General features: G+C 37.5%; 1 protein-coding gene across 4 annotated transcripts in view; it reads right to left on the reverse strand.

The window, feature by feature from the left end:
- Window positions 1–6,682: 6,682 nt before the first annotated feature.
- LOC139766217 (uncharacterized) overlaps window positions 6,683–18,542 on the reverse strand; it is a 107,813-nt gene continuing 95,953 nt past the window's right edge. For all 4 annotated transcript variants that reach the window (XR_011716822.1, XM_071694527.1, XM_071694528.1 and 1 more), the window contains one exon: window positions 6,683–13,466. Coding sequence is in view for 2 of the 4 variants with exons in the window: in XM_071694527.1 (XP_071550628.1) it covers window positions 13,423–13,466 (44 nt within the window). In the remaining 2 variants the exon portion in view is untranslated. The remainder of the gene's footprint in view (window positions 13,467–18,542) is intronic.

An 18,542-nucleotide genomic window follows, 5' to 3' on the forward strand; every position in this document is an offset into this window, starting at 1 on the left:
TTTTTCACATGCTATCACTACTTCCCTTAAATACCTCCCATTCCTTACCCCCCGTTTCATTGAATCTTACCTTTTGCTATTCTACACTCAATCTCTAAGCATTTCTTCACAGGTCTCCTTTTCAAGCTCACTTTCATCACTCTCTTCTCCCCGATATTGTTTCCTCTTTTTTGAAAATTTCTCTAAGTCTTCACCCTCGCCTCATGATAATGATGACATTCCACCAGCTGCCCCTCTCACCATATTTACATTCAAAAGTGTCTTTTATACGCCTATCAATTAACGTAATGTCCGTCTTTTATACGCCTACCAATTAACGTAATGTCCGTCTTTTATACGCCTATCAATTAACGTAATGTCCGTCTTTTACACGCCTATCAATTAACGTAATCTAATAATGCCCACTGATCATGTCTCATATTCACACATGTATAACTGTGTAGATAATTTTTAAACCAGGTATTCCCAATTACCAGTCCTTTTTCATCACACATCTCCATAATATCTTTACCAATTCCATTTGTAACACTGAATACTCCATGCATCCTAATCACACTCTCAATTGCCGCATTACTTAATTTTGCATTTCAATCATCCGGTCTTTTACATCGAAGCACTCACTTTTATCCCCTTTGCCTTTGTACAATGGTACTATGCAAGCATGTACACCAATTATTCCCTCAACTGCCACATTACTCACCTTTGCATTCAAATCACCCATCACTATAACCCGGTCTCATGCATCAAAACTACTAACACACTCACTCAGCTGCCCCCAAAACACTTGCCTCTCATGATCTTTTTTCTCATGCCCAGGTGTATATGCACCAATAACCACCCATCTCTCTCCATCCACTTTCAGTTTTAGCCATATCAATCTAGAATTTACTTTCTTACACTTTATCACATATTCCCACCACTCCTGTTTCAGGAGTAGTGCTACTCCTTCCCTTGCTCTTGTCCTTTCACTAACCCCTGACTTTACTCCCAAGACATTCCCAAACCACTTTTCCCCTTTACTCTTGACCTTCGTTTCACTGAGAGCCAAAACATCCAGGTTCCTTTCCTCAAACATATTACCTATCTCTCCCTTTCTCTCATCTTGGTTACATCCACACACATTTAGACACCCCAATCTGAGCCTTCGAGGAGGATGAGCACTCCCCGCGTGACTCCTTCTGTTTCCCCTTTTAGAAAGTTAAAATAAGAGGAGGGGAGGGTTTCCAGCCCCCCACTCCCATCCACTCATACATAAACGTCCATATACATACATGTCATATACATACACAGACAAATACATATATACACATGTACATATTCATACTTGCTTGCCTCCATCCATTCCTGGTGCTACCCCGCCCCCCAGGAACCAGCATCGCTACCCAGGACTTTTTTCTAAGGGTCCTGGTGTTACCCAGGAATTCCTTTCCAGAGTCTCCTACAGCTAAGTTGTGCTACCTATAGTTGCAAGGACATGATGGGCTCATTTGGATTGAGATTTTTTGGCAATAATACTGACATGGGCATATGTCTAAGTAAATTGGCTGTAGGGAAATCAGATTACACATTTTCCTGCAATCATTCTGATATAAGCATCTGTTTAAGTATACTGGTTGCAATGGAATCACATTACATATCTTGAAGACAAGTAAGTTTAGTAATATGGATCAAAACAAACTGATTAAGGATGTCAACAATATTTTCAGTGTCCTTCATAATAATGCTTTGTTTGAAATAGCAATTCCTGGATTATTTTCAAAAGGTATTGTATATGTTGTTTTGACTTTGCAGGGTGATGGCATAGCCTTTATCATTACATACACCTTCCTGCTGTCTCCCATGGTTTCTTCTGTAGTTAGGATCCTTTATGTCACTTCTCATTGTCAGCTGCCTTAATTTTGAGGATTCATAGTTCTCATGGAAGTGGATGAAATACACATTCACCTCTTTAATGTTGGATGACCACCTGAGATCTCTAAGGAGGGCCTTTCAAGTAACCCAGAATTTTGTCTTCTAATTACTTTTCAGTCTTCGTAATGTAGCTAACTTGATGATAAAATTGTTCCGAATGCTACATATATTAAAAGCAAATATCATGTGACCGTTGTTTCTCATACAACAAATTCACTTACTTTTCTCTTAGCTTATCATTCTTAAAAACTTTGATGTGCTATTATACAGGGAGTGTGGTACTATACATAGTAGATGATACCATAGTGTCAATGGTATGCAGTATTTCTGCACTAAAATAATTTTCAAATACGAAAATCATTAATTTTGATCTTAAAATTAAGCTTGTTCCTCACAGAGAATGTGCTATCATCCTTAGTCTACTTTCAAGACCTATGTTATATCTTAAGGTATATGCAACTACTGTACAGAATATTATGTATTTCATGAAAGGAAAGCTCATTTCTGTCTTGTTTAACTAAGTCTTTCATACTGTCCGATATTGTCTATAACAACTGGGAAGTTTATATACATATCCTTAATAAAACTGTCCATCCATATTCAAGACATCTCTATTGATTAGAAGCTGGAAACCTTACAGAGATTCTCGATCACATTCTTTCACGTCACTGCATACAGCAAACAGCCCCCTCCCTCAGCAAAGATAGTGACACACACACAAATCTCATATTTCCTATGGTAGTGAACGTGACATCATTTAGTTACTCTGTTCTGCCAGATGTATCAGCATTCAACTGATTTCTTTATGTTGTTTCTAGTATACAATGCAATATTGCTGGTGTTAACATTTTTCAGTTTTTCAGACAAATATACATATTATAATAAAATAATGAAATTTTGAATGAAAAATTCCATGGAAACCCCAACCAGAATTGTCTGCTGCAGTAATGGAACGTCATACCCATCCTTCTAGAGGTTAACTAAGTCTCTAAACCCTTCATCTTCATCCAAATGGTTGGTTTATAACCTCCCAACTTTTTGATACCATGTTAACAAAACTGGCACAAATTTGGTATCTATAGCAAAATGGTAAATGGATGAACATGGGGTCAACAGTAAAAAGGATCATTACTATTACTGAATAATATAAAAAGCATAGTGGTTGGCAGGTGGTCACCAATTAGGGAGGTACATTACCAGTGCTACCTGCCTAGGTATCAGGAGAGTTAGAGACAACTGCAGAGTGAGCCAGCACTTCAGTAGTTGTAAAGTTGCACTCCTATGACCCAGGTAGCTTTCTTTTCTTTCTGCCTCACCAACACATGGACTGTGTGCATTCTGTCCATAAACATACAATCTCTCCTTTTTACGCATAACACTTGACAACACTTCACTTACACAACTCAATCTTCATAACTCTATATTCCTACAGTAAGTACTATGTGCTAGCCCTACCTTTTGGCAAAATGGTAGGAGCAATAGAGAGTAGTAGTAGGAAAGAACATTTAGGTATGAGCATTAGGTAAAAGTATTAGTTTGGAACATTAAGTAGAAGTAGTTGGTAGGAACATTAGGTAAAAGCCTCTGAAAACACTGCTGTAGTTGCCCTCTGCCAGTGGCCTGTTTAGGGTGAGGTACTTAAAGGTTATGAAGCAGCACTGGAGTTAAATCAGTTATGGAGACTTTTGCCTTGGCCACCCACTTGAGGGAGTTCCTTTCACAAGAGGGACTTTTTCATGCAAATCAATAATTTCATGAAGAAAGTAAAATTTCTTTGCAGACACAGATCATAACAGGAAGAACTGTATCATGCCCAACAATCTATGAGCTTTCATATTAATCAGTTTTAGTACAGATCCAGTGTTGTTGGTATCTCTCGGTATTCTATTAGTGTTTTACAATTTATATGATCTTTATTCTCACCATCTCTTCCCATTTTCTTTCTTTATCTACTTCCTAATGAATTTCTTGCTGGGCGCTGGTTTGTAGGCCTGCCTTAATATTTTCGTGCTGTTCTCCTTTGACATCAATATATACTTATTATGGCCATCTTCACCTCCCTCTGCAATACCTTGCACTCCTTGATGGTTTATGTTTATGAACCTCAAATATCATGACCAATGTTTCTTTTTTATTTGTATGTCTTTTACTCTGATAAAACCTAGATGGACTTTGCTACATGTTGCTTCCACCTTAAGAAATATAATCCCTTTGTGCTCTTATTCAGTAACATATTTCTTGTATTTGTCAAACATTCTTCTTTGATGCTTTGCATTTCCTATTTACTCCATCACTACTGATCCTGATGTCTTCAGTAACTTTGCCTAAGATCTCCTTCACTCCATTGTCATTTCTTCCTCTTTAACTAGAACTAGTAAGACTATTTGTTTCTCTGATCTCCCAAAGGTCCCTCTTCTTTGGAATTTGGTTGCCTCTCCAGGAAGCTATTCAAGGTCTTTAAAACTCTGCACCAGTTCTGATATGACATTAATAAGGGTGGATAAAGCTTCCACAACAAATCCTTTCCAATGAATGCAATTATCTTTCCATATTCCTCTTCTTTGGAATTTGGTTGCCTCTCCAGGAAGCTACTCAGTGTCTTTAAAACTCTGCACCAGTTCAGAAATGATATTCCTGAGGGTGGATAAAGCTTCCACAACAAATCCTTTTCAATGAATGCAATTATCTTCCCATATTCCAATTCATTTATATATGATTCAATATGCTTAATAAGTCACCTTATCAGAGCACCGAAGCTTTTGATTACTTATAAGAATCAAACACATTTGTCCTTATTACTCTCATGTATGTGTTGTCCCATTCCTCATATCTTTCATGTTATCATTTTGAAACAAACCCTCTAAATGCAGTTTCTTGACTTTTAGTCTGAGCTTCAGTTGCTCTGTAAATGTTCTGATCAGAAACCAGTTGCATTGCTTCACTGCTTCCAGGTATTTTTGTGGATTGTCACACCTTCATATCCTTACACCTTAGAATTATTTAAAAAATAAAATTACAAATCCACATAAGCATACCAGAATATAATCATAGAAGTTCTTACTGACTGGCATAAACTTAAACACTATGATATAACAAGTTTTCTGGATGTGCTAACCAATCAGGGGAAAAAGATATAAAATAGGTTTTCCAATGATACATGTAGCTTCCTCCCCCCAAAAAATTATATTCACATTCTGATAATATGTGTTGCATTGTCAAAAAAGAAGAAAGAAAATCACCTGACAATGCTATACAGCATCCAGCTTAAAAAAATCACTGAAAATCCATTTTGTCATTTGTTTAAATAACCTATAACCAAAAAAAAAAGTGGAGTAAATACAACCAGACATAGCATGTATATAGTATCATGAGTGGTGAATAAAAAGTTATTGAACAATGAAGTAGAGAGATAAAAAACAATGTCACAAATTAAAACTATACACATGTATGAAAAACAATGTCACAAATTAAAACTATACACATGTATGAAAAACAATGTCACAAATTAAAACTATACACATTTATGAGGTCACCAAATGCACCCCGTGTTCACCTTTTTTCAATGATGATCAGGCTCCTACCAGGGCCACTACAGTGTTAACTTTTCAAAATCATGCATTCAAGTACCAATGAACGTAATGATACAAGCAAATCAAACTGAACATATTAAGAGGTTTATTCCACTGTATAAATGTGAGATCATCCTCATTTCTTAAGTCTCTCTTGGAGGAGTTCATCTGATTATTTTGGCTATCTAAAAGGTAAACTTCAAAGGGAGGAGTGGGTATACAGCATTAAAATCCTGCATCACCTTTGCTCACAGCTGCTGTTTGCAGGTTATGGTTGTAAGACTGTGAATGTTTCCCCAGATGGAAATTTTGTGCTTTATTACCGACAAATGCCCTTCACTGCTTTTCACTTGAATGAACTTCTTTGTCTTTGGGACTGCCATGTGGTCTGTTTTCAACTTTTGTGAGCTGGAGTCTTCCCACCTTTAACAAGATTTTGGTGGGCTTTACTTAAACAAAAATGAGTGCTGTTCATTGGGAGAATCTGTTGTATAGTGTCCACTGGGCTTCTTCAGGGCAGTTGCATTCAAAATGTAGCCTGGGTGTGGTAGTTCTAAATGTCTTAGTTCAAAAACTGGCAGCACATCATTAAATGATACTGCAATACTTTCACTTGTTTGGCTTAATTCTTGATAAGCAGGAACCTTCAGTGTTGTACTAGTTTATTCTGAAGTCTATGGAAGGAGATTAAATGTTGGGTGTGGCACCACTGGAAAGGTGTAATGTTCAATTCACGAATTTTTACTCCAGATTCATGAACTCTCTTGTACAGCCACTCTGGGTGGTGTGAGGAAACTGTGTTAGTAGCCTGACTTTAAACTAAGAAGCTTTTCATATGCATTATGCTGACTGGTCATTGAAGCTGATATCTTCACAGCTAATATATAAGCAGTGTAAAACTTCCTTTGGTGAATTTCCACTAAATTCAAACATAACGAATCATCTCTACAAAAAAAAAAAGCTAAAAAAGTACAAGTCACTCATGACTGAGTCATAGGTTGCAAAAACTGTGACAAGGATACTTCTGACATAGTCAACAAACCAGAGTTTTAACCAACTGCTAGTACAATTAGTACAGACTCAGTTGATAACTAATTTGGATTTTTTTATGATACACCTAATTTATATATGCTCATACTCATCGACTAATTAATTCAGCTCAAATATCATAACTGAAGTAGGAATGAAAAAAGGATATAACATTACAAAGTACATACAGTATATTATGTAAAAAAAGAAATATTTATTGTACTCCCAACACTAAAGAAAAATATATTGATAATAAAAGGATACATAATTTTAATCTAATATGAAAATTAATGATAGTATGTCACTGGGAGCAAGTTAGATTCTGATCTAATAAACAAAACAGTCCTGCAATCAGATTTGATTTGTATATCCAGCAAACATATTCTCACAATCACCCTCTGTATCCACTGCCTCTATTTACCAGCCTAAAATGAAAATATATGGCAATTTAGGCAATAATTATAAGAAATATAAATCACTAGATTTACATCACTAAACATTTAGGTACATCAATAAGAATCAGCTATTATTCCTAAATAATTTCTCTTGCATAAAGCAGAAAAAAATGAATATTCATATGATGGTAGGTATGACTTATATATTCTTTCTGAAAAACTAAAATATCATCAAAACATGCAAGAACCAGTGAAAGGAATGAATACAATGGTCATGCCAGATGTAAGTTTCAAAACTTTCCAAAGAGCAGTTTAGCCAAGAGGAAGTGCCTTTGGTAATAACAAACAATTAGCTCAGTATTTTAAAAACAATTTCATGAGTATTAAGTTATGCCACCAAGATTATAGAAGTACCATTATTTCTTGAACAATCTAACGTTAATTCACACTTTTAAATTCTCAGTTTTGCAGTTTATGAGCAAGCATTATGAATGTTGTAAACATAAACCTAACTGCAAACCAGAAATATTTCCATATGTATTGATGACCCAGAGTATTCTGTAAATTCCTTCAAAATACCTCCAATGATAACACAGGCCTCTCTCACTCACATCAACTCTTTTTTACTCTCACCTCAAGTCATTAATGAATACTACTATATCATTGCTTTCACTGAATTTATCACAGATATGGAGAGCTGTTTCCACATATATGTAATTGATAGATGTGATGTGCATGTGATGCTCAAGTTATTTTCTCCTCTTTTAAACTAATATGCAATAAAATCTTAAAATTGACAACACCCACAAACACAGATTGGTAAATAATGGTCTGTAACAAGAGCCTGAACTGCTGATTCTTACAAATTTCATAAATCCAAGTTTATCCTGAAAGGACAGATACAAACAAATGAAGATCACTTCCATAATGTAAGGGATTGCTAAATTATTTCCAACTGTAACAAGAAAATTATCATTACATTAAAGAGGCATTAGGTGTACACTAAATATCTTAGATTGGGCATGTAACCTGAAATAATTGAAATGCCCTCCCTCTATGACATCAAACTTCTTTAATCTTCCACACAAGAAAATTAGTGAACTAAATAAACAGTACAAACGATATCCTCATTTCCCATAGGAAAAAAAAGCTTTGGCTTAGAAGAAATATGATTACAATGTTATTATTATTATCATTATTATCACACTCAATCGCCACATCCTGCATCAACAAGGTAGCTCCAGGAAACAGATGAAGAACAACTCATTCACTCATTTACATATACATAAACACACATACACGTACATATACATACACACATACACGGACATATACATTTATACACATGTACATATTCATACTTGCTTGCCTTCATCCACCTCATCCCACAGGAAACAGCATCACCACCGTGTGTCAGCGAGGTAGCGCCAGGAAAACAGACAAAAAAGGCAAGAGTGAACTCCTACCATCAGTATATTCTAGTTTGTTGAGATAAGTTAAAAAAGGTTCTTGCAGTTGTAAACTTATATCAACAATCCCAGCTCCCATGCTTAACATAAAAACTGCAGGAACTTGGTTTTCACAGCACTTACTGAGGTTCAACCTGTTGTAAGCTGAACTTTCTTAAGCCTTCCAACTTGTACTCGGAGTTCAAAGGGATTCCCTACAGCAGGCTCATCCAACAAAATCTATTGCTCTCCAAAGCTGTTGCAACCAAATGCCCAAATTTGCCAAATACAAATAAAAATGTATGATGATACCTTGAGACCACCAGTGAACCATTGTAAAAATGTTGAAGCAGTATCTAGAAAGTTATATCTTAAACTACAGTGTAAAGCAGGGCTGAAACTTTATCTGAAAAACATTAACAACTAAACTTGAATGGAAAAGGCAAACCAATGTCTAAGAGACACTTTACATTCACAACATGTGGCTAGAGGCAACATGTAATGGACAAGCTTACCCTAAAACTGTCATTTTCCACGACAAAAAGTCTCAATTTAACTATTTTTCTTGCAATTCCAACTTTAAATGACCATAAAGATTCCTTATGTGACATCACATTTTTTTTAAAACAACACCTAGCAATAGAAATTTTGATTTTTAACAAGAAAATGTAAAAAAAAATCTGATATGGAAGATTTACAATACATGACAGTAAACAGATCAAGTTCAATAAAATGCCATATGTATACTAAAAGCATAATTTTGAATTTACTGAAACATTTTCATATATTTCTTATTCTATTTTGCCATTTTCTTCTTAATAAAGTTCTACCAGAAGCAGACAAAGAAACAGCCTCACTTGCCCACATCCACTCTAAATGTAATGTGCAGTACACTGAAACCAGGGCCAATCTTTACACAATCAAGCCACACAAACCTTTTACTGGTTTCCCCTGACAACTTTATGTGATCTGGTTCAGCCAAATGATAGCATGCTGCCCCAGGATACCACACTTCTAATTCAACCTACCTCATGCCCACATCACACATTCCTGCATGTTCAGGATTCAATCCCTCAATGCACCTTTTACACCATCTTTCCACTTCCATTACATATACTCTCTTAGTCATCCTCTCTTCATGCATTCTCTCCAAATGTCCAAACCATTTCAGCACAAACTCTTCTGTTCTCTCATACATACTTTTCTTACTATCAAGCCTGTCTTTTATCCCATCATCTCTTATTCAATCAAACCTCCATATACCAATATTCCTCTAAAACATTTTATTTCCAATCCATCCACCCTCTTACATACATTTTGATCTATGGCCCGTGCCTTGTATCCATATAATATTGCTGGGATTACAATACCATCAAACATACTCATCTCAGCACTTACAGGTTGACCTAAACACAAATGGACCTTACACTCCTCAGCCATCCTATGGCTTACTTCAGCTCCCATAGTCAATCCAATGCCAAATCCATTCCCAAGTGTCTAAGTGCTCAACAATTCATCCAGCTTCTGTTTAACGAATCTCCCACTTCTAACTATGCTGTCTCTCTCCATTACCAAATCTAGTAACAGTTTTTGTTCATGTTCATCTAGCTTTCTTCTTTTACCCTCTCTCCTAAATTCGGAAACCAGCTTCTACACTCTCTCACTCACATCTGCTACCAGAGCCGTCTGTCAGCAAACAGCAAGTGATTCATCTCTCATGCCCCACTCTCCCTGACAAATTGCAGACCTGCCCCTCTCTCTAAAACATTTACATTCATCTCCTTCACCAACCCACCTTTTCATAGATTAAACGAGCATGGTGTCATTACACACCCCTGCTATAAGCCCATTTTCACCAAGAACCATTCATCCTTCTCTCTACCTACTCACATGTCTCACACTCTTGATAAAAATTCCTCACTACATATAGTAGTTTCTAGTTTTCTTTACACACCATACATTTGCAACAACTCAAAAAGAGAATCTCTATCACCCCTATCATATACTTTCTTCAGATCCATAAACATCACATACAAATCCATTTCTCAAATCACTTTTCACACAAATTCTTAAAAGCTAATACCTGATCCATAAATCTTGTAACACTCCTGAAGCCACATTGTTCCTTCCTAATCTGATGCTCTGCACATGTGACCAACCTCTCAATCACGACTCTACCATACAACTGACCTGGTACACTCAACAAACTAAGACTTCTGTAACGCAAACATTCACTTTTGTACCCCTTCTTATGTATTTGCACTATCTAAGCATTCTGCCATCCTTAGGCACCTCAGTTTGAGCCATACACATACGTATATCCTATTAACCAATCAACAACATTGTAGGCCTCTTTCTTGAGAAATCCAACAGCAATCCCATCTACTCCAGCTACTGTTCCACAATTAATCTTATGTAAGGCATTCAATACCTCTTTTCACCGAACCACTTGCCATAACTCTCTTATGTCACAAACACCCAAAATCTGCCACCCTGTCATCAAACACTTTCAACAGTCCTTCCAGCTACTCACTCCATGTCCTTTTCACCTTGTGTCTGCCTGCTACCACTTTCCCATCTGCTCCCTGCAGTATTTGCAGAAAATTACAAATACAATAATAACACATTTGTATAGACTGATTTGATGCCTGAATTATCTTATCTTCCTCCTTTCCTGTAATATTTCTTTTATTTTGGCTCTTGATACATGAAAGAATTACAAAGAATGAAAAAAGTTGTCATAAAATTTCCAGGAACAGCCAAAAACTTCTCTAGATAAAATTGCATATTTTGAAAGTTGGAAAACCTTTCTCTGTCCTAATACACATTTGCCTTCACCTATCCATGTATCACAAATTCTTTTACCTAGTTACTATAAGTTCTATAGATTCATTTCTTCCACTTTCTCATTTCCAAGTCATTTCAAAAATAACTTTTTCAAAATTTTTTCCCCATTTTCCAATTATTCATAAGTTGTCTAAGCTATCTGAAGTTTGTATCTGTCATCAAACACTATGAGGGGCACCAGCTTACGACAGATCTTTACACACATGCACATTTATTTCCCTTTCCCAAACAAGAATTTATGGTACCTACGTTAGTCATCCACTTTTCATTTACCTAATGTTTGTATGTACTTGTATATCATTTTCCATGATATGTAATATCTTTTTTTATGCTAATTCCTGTTCACTGAATGTCACAACTGACCTCTTCAAAGCACTAATAAAGGTGATGCCTGCTACACAGAAAATTCAGGCTAGAACTTGCTGGGAATTTAGTTGCTAACCATCAATTTGTTTTAGGTATATTCCTCTCCACTTTGTAATCTTTCAATGGTTATTTGTAACAAAGGAAAATGATCACTGGAATACCAAACTGTATTCATTCATCACATGAGCTATGGAATGCAAGTTTATCTTAAGCACAGACTCAAAATACAAAATGTACTCGAAAGTGGGCAACATATTAGATGAGAGTAATAAGGACTACTTGAATGATTTGAAAAAGTAAACAGTCCACCTCCATCCAAAAGGAAATTAACAGATTCATTAAAAGTGCCAAATTTAAGATCAAAGTATTATTATTTTTCAGATTCAATATGCGACATCAAGGAACATCATTGAACTAAAGCATGAACCTCTGACAGTGCATGAATTTTAAATATTACTTTTCAATATAATAGAAATAAAATATTGGAAAGACTGTCTTTATATAACAAACTTCTCTTCATACTTGCTTTCCTTTCCTGACTTAGTGAGGTGATGTCCAGAACAGAAGGAAAATTAACAAACATCATGGATAACAAGACTGAAAAGAGAGAATGGAACTGTTGGAAATTAAATACCTGAGGACAATATGCAGTGTGAAACAGGTTGCCTGTGTAGTGTAAGGAATGACAATGTAAGAGTAAGGTAAGGTAATTAGCACAGTCAGACTGAGAGAGCTGAGCCAGATGTATTTAAGTTAGTTTGTTGAAGCTGTTTGAACATGTGGAGAGGAGAAGCAAGAAAGACTGACAGAGGATTTACGAGTCAAAAGTGGAGGAAGCAGGGGTTTAAGGGGAGAACAAAAAAAAGGGTATGGAAGAATGCTGGGATGGAGGATTTAGAGTATCAAAGCCTGAACATTCAAAATGGTGAGAACTGTGCATGGGACTGAATTAACTGGATTGACGAGGTATAACAGGGAACAAAATGCTTTCATTTGGCTGAATTGGGGGCACATGACGTGGCTAAGGTAAACAATGGAATAGTGTGTGGGGTTTGGCTGTGAATGGTAGGCTCTAGGTTTAGTATATCATATATGACAGCTGGTGAGTAGATGTGAGCAAATAAGTCTTCAGTTCATTTGTTCCTGATCTCACCTCACTAAGGTAGGAAAAACAATTAGCCATAAAGAAACAGATTAATATGACTTCACTGAATTAAATAAAAAAAGAAAACCTAAGCTTTTACTTACAAACCCAAAGGAATACTCTTTATTCTGAAATTATACAGGTACAACAAAGTAAAATTTCATTACTTAATAACATAGTACATAGGAAATGTTCAATCTGAAAAGTAAAGTTCACCTCAGACTATTTCAGTTATACTCCAACTAGGAGGACACATCAAATACAGTATCAATGTAACCTGATAATATCATAAGCATGCAAATCTTATAACCCCCATAGGACGTAGATTCTATATTGGAAGTGGATAATGCTGTATTTTTGTTACCTTCCACATATCAATTATGGTGTTTACAGGTCCTCTTTTCTCTGACCTGAAAGATACTACTGCTTCTGCAGTTATAAAACAAATGCTTGGCAGTTATAAAACAATGCTTGGATGGTGAAGTAACTTAAATATTTCAAAAGCTATGCAAATAAAACATGGGAAAAAACCAACTCTTAGTTATGTTGTCACAGTGTAGTATAGAAAAAAAACAAAAAAACAAAAAAAAAAATATATATATATATATATATATATGTATATATATATAATGTTCACAGCGTAGCACAGCAAAAAAGAAAAAAGTGTATTAGCGTCACCATTTATGACGACTGGAGTTTAAGAATCAAAGCTATTACCATCTGTCTGGGCAGCCACTAGCCCAGTGACCACGGCGACCTAAAAAAGAAATGGAAACAAGATGTTAATAAAATTCTCAGACAAAAAATAGGATATACCTTTAAAGAAACATAAAATCATGCTTTGGGATTTACACATTAGCTAACATTGAATATATGCATACTGATCTCTCTTGCTTACACCAAAAAGATATTCCTATAAAAGGTTGGTATAAGATTTAGAGCAGGCAAAGCAGTAGATTTTGAAGGAAATGAAGCCGTTTCTAAAGAAAGGGGTTAACAAGTTGATTAGTGGTTGAGTAGGAGGAGTTTAACAGAGGATGGTATCATCACACATTTAACAATCTTTCAAAATACCCACTCCATCTCCTCCTCACCTCATCATTATCTCTTATCACTTCCCCTTTTGCCCCCTTCACTGATGTTCCCATTTGTTCTCTTGCCTTTTGCACATTATTTATCTCCTTCCAACACATTCTCTTCTCTCTAATGATAACATACTTGCTCACCCCAACTCTCATTTACCCTATTTTTCAACCCCTCCACCTTCCTCCTAACCTCCTGCTGCTTTCCTTCATATATTTCCCAATCATTTGCAATCCTTCCCTGTAAGTATTGCCCAAATGTCCCTCTTTTCTCTTTCACTAACAACATTACTTCTTTATCACACAACTCATTATCCTTTCTAATCTACCCACCTCCCAACTTGTCCATGCCACATGCTCCTCTTGCTCATGCCATCACTGCTTCCCTAAATACCTCCTAATCCTCAACCACCTCCCAACTTGTCCATGCCACATGCTCCTCTTGCTCATGCCATCACTGCTTCCCTAAATACCTCCTAATCCTCAACCACCTCCCTTTTTCCATTTACTCTCACCTTTAGCCATTCTACATTCAACCTCTCCTGATATTTCTTCACACAAGTCTCCTTTTTAAACTCACTCACTTTCACCACTCTTTTCTCACTGACAATGTTTCCTCTTTGAAAAAAAAAAAACTCTACAAATCTTCACCTTTGCATCCACAAGATAGTGATCAGACATCCTACCAGCTGCTCCTCTCAGCATGTTTACATCCAAAAGTCTCATATGTGCCTATAAATTAAAATGCAATCTAATGATGCCTGCTGACCAACTCTCCTACTCACAATATTTGTGTATATCTCTCTTTTTAAACCAGTATTTCCAATCACCAGTCCTTTTTCAGCACACTTCTCCACAAGCTCTTCACCATTTCCATTAATAACAATGAGTACTCCATGCACCTTAACTGTATCCTCAATTGTCACAATGCTTACTTCCACTTTCAATTACCCATCACTATTACCAAATCTCTTACATCGAAACTACTGACACACTCACTCAGCTGTTCCAAAAACATTTGCCTCTCTTGATCTTTCTTCTTATGGCCATGTGCATAAACACTAATAATCACCCATCTCTCGCCATCCACTTTCAGCTCTACCCATATCAATATAGAATTTACTTCCTTACATTCCTTACATTTCCTTGCGCTACCTCGCAAACGCGGGAGACAGCGACAAAGTATAAAAAAAAAAAAAAAAAAAAAAAAAAAAAAAACATTCTATCACACACTCCCACAGCTGCTTCAGTAGTGCTACTCCTTCAGCTCTTGTCCACTCACCAACCCTTGACTTTACTCTAAGACAATTCCAAACCATTATTCTCCTTTACCCTTGAGCTTAGTTTCACTAAAAGCCAGATCATTAAGGTTTTTCTCCTCAAACGCATTATATATCTCTCCTTTCTTCTCATCTTGGTTACATCCAAACACACTTAAGACACATCTTGAGCTTGTGAGGGGGATGGGCACTCCCTGTCTGGCTCCTTATTCTGTTTCCTCTTTTAAAATTTAAATACAAGGGGGAATTTCTAGCCTCTCTCCCCCTTTAGCTGCCTCCTACGACATGCAGGGAATACATAGGTAAAATTCATTTTCCCTTAATCCAAGAAGAAAGCTGAGAGTAAATGTGAATAAGGGCAAAGTTATTAGGTACAGGAGGGTTGACGGACAAGTTAATTGGGAGGTAAGTTTAAATGGAGAAAAACTGGAGGAAGTGAAGTGTTTTAGATATCTGGGAGTGAATTTGGCAGATGATGGAACCACGGAAGCAGAAGTGAATCATAAGGTGAGGGAGGGGGCGAAAGTTCTGGGAGCATTGAAGAATGTGTGGAAATCGAGAATGTAATCTTAGAAATCAAAAATGGGTATGTTTGAAGGAATAGTGGTTCCAACAATGTTATATGGTTGCGAGGCATGGGGTATAGAGAGTTGTGCGGAGGAGGGTGGATGTGCTGGAAATGAGATGTTTCAGGACAATATTTGGTGTGAGGTGGTTTGATCAAGTAAGTAATGAAAGGGTAAAAGAGATGTGTGGTAATAAAAAGAGACTGGTTGAGAGAGCAGAAGAAGGTGCTCTGAAATGGTCTGGTCACATGGAGAGAATGAGGAAAGATTGACAAAGAGGACATATGTGTCACAGGTGGAGGGAATGAGAAGTGGGAGACCAAATTAGAGGTGGAAAGATGGAGTGAAAAGGATTTTGAGTGATCAGGGCCTGAACATGCAGGAGGGTGAAAGGCGTGCAAGGAATAGAGTGAATTGGAACGATGTTGTATACCTGGGTCGACATGCTGTCAATGGATTGAATCAGGGCATGTGAAGCGTCTTGGGTAAACCATGGAAACTTTTGCGGGGCCTGGATGTGGAAAGGGACCTGTGGTTTTGGTACATTATACATGACAGCTAGAGACTGAGTGTGAACGAATGTGGCCTTTGTTGCCTTTTCCTAGTGCTACCTCGTGCACATGCAGGGGGAGGGGGCTGTCATTTCATGTGTGGTGGGGTGGCCACGGGAATGAACAAGGGCAGACAGCATGAATCATGTACATGTGTATATATGTATATGTCTGTGTGTTTATATATATGTATACGCTGAGATGAATAGGTATGTATATGTGTGTGTGTGGACGTGTATGTATATACATGTGTGTGTGGGTGGGTTGGGCCATTCTTTTGTCTGTTTCCTTGTGCTACCTCGCTATATATTTTTTTTTTTTTTGCTTTGTCGCTGTCTCCCGCGTTTGCGAGGTAGCGCAAGGAAACAGACGAAAGAAATGGCCCAACCCACCCCCATACACATGTATATACATACGTCCACACACGCAAATATACATACCTACACAGCTTTCCATGGTTTACCCCAGACGCTTCACATGCCCTGATTCAATCCACTGACAGCACGTCAACCCCGGTATACCACATCGATCCAATTCACTCTATTCCTTGCCCTCCTTTCACCCTCCTGCATGTTCAGGCCCCGATCACACAAAATCTTTTTCACTCCATCTTTCCACCTCCAATTTGGTCTCCCACTTCTCCTCGTTCCCTCCACCTCCAACACATATATCCTCTAGGTCAATCTTTCCTCACTCATTCTCTCCATGTGACCAAACCATTTCAAAACACCCTCTTCTGCTCTCTCAACCATGCTCTTTTTATTTCCACACATCTCTCTTACCCTTACGTTACTTACTCGATCAAACCACCTCACACCACACATTGTCCTCAAACATCTCATTTCCAGCACATCCATCCTCCTGCGCACAACTCTATCCATAGGCCACGCCTTGCAACCATACAACATTGTTGGAACCACTATTCCTTCAAACATACCCATTTTTGCTTTCCGAGATAATGTTCTCGACTTCCACACATTCTTCAAGGCTCCCAGGATTTTTGCCCCCTCCCCCACCCTATGATCCACTTCCGCTTCCATGGTTCCATCCGCTGCCAGATCCACTCCCAGATATCTAAAACACGTTACTTCCTACAGTTATTCTCCATTCAAACTTACCTCCCAAATGACTTGACCCTCAACCCTACTGTACCTAATTACCTTGCTCTTATTCACATTTACTCTTAACTTTCTTCTTTCACACACTTTACCAAACTCAGTCACCAGCTTCTGCAGTTTCTCACATGAATCAGCCACCAGCGCTGTATCATCAGCGAACAACAACTGACTCACTTCCCAAGCTCTCTCATCCCCAACAGACTTCATACTTGCCCCTCTTTCCAAAACTCTTGCATTCACCTCCCTAACAACCCCATCCATAAACAAATTAAACAACCATGGCGACATCACACACCCCTGCCGCAAACCTACATTCACTGAGAACCAATCACTTTCCTCTCTTCCTACACATACACATGCCTTACATCCTCGATAAAAACTTTTCACTGCTTCTAACAACTTGCCTCCCACACCATATATTCTTAATACCTTCCACAGAGCATCTCTATCAACTCTATCATATGCCTTCTCCAGATCCATAAATGCTACATACAAATCCATTTGCTTTTCTAAGTATTTCTCACATACATTCTTCAAAGCAAACACCTGATCCACACATCCTCTACCACTTCTGAAACCACACTGCTCTTCCCCAATCTGATGCTCTGTACATGCCTTCACCCTCTCAATCAATACCCTCCCATATAATTTACCAGAAATACTCAACAAACATATACCTCTGTAATTTGAGCACTCACTCTTATCCCCTTTGCCTTTGTACAATGGCACTATGAACGCATTCCTGCCAATCCTCAGGCACCTCACCATGAGTCATACATACATTAAATAACCTTACCAACCAGTCAATAATACAGTCACCCCCTTTTTTAATAAATTCCACTGCAATACCATCCAAACCTGCTGCCTTGCCGGCTTTCATCTTCCGCAAAGCTTTTACTACCTCTTCTCTGTTTACCAAATCATTTTCCCTAACCCTCTCACTTTGCACACCACCTCGACCAAAACACCCTATATCTGCCACTCTATCATCAAACACATTCAACAAACCTTCAAAATACTCACTCCATCTCCTTCTCACATCACCACTACTTGTTATCACCTCCCCATTTGCACCCTTCACTGAAGTTCCCATTTGCTCCCTTGTCTTATGCACTTATTTACCTCCTTCCAGAACATCTTTTTATTCTCCCTAAAATTTAATGATACTCTCTCACCCCAACTCTCATTTGCCCTCTTTTTCACCTCTTGCACCTTTCTTTTATACATCTCCCAACC

Source organism: Panulirus ornatus, chromosome 57 (assembly GCF_036320965.1).
Source record: "Panulirus ornatus isolate Po-2019 chromosome 57, ASM3632096v1, whole genome shotgun sequence".
NCBI lineage: Eukaryota > Metazoa > Arthropoda > Malacostraca > Decapoda > Palinuridae > Panulirus > Panulirus ornatus.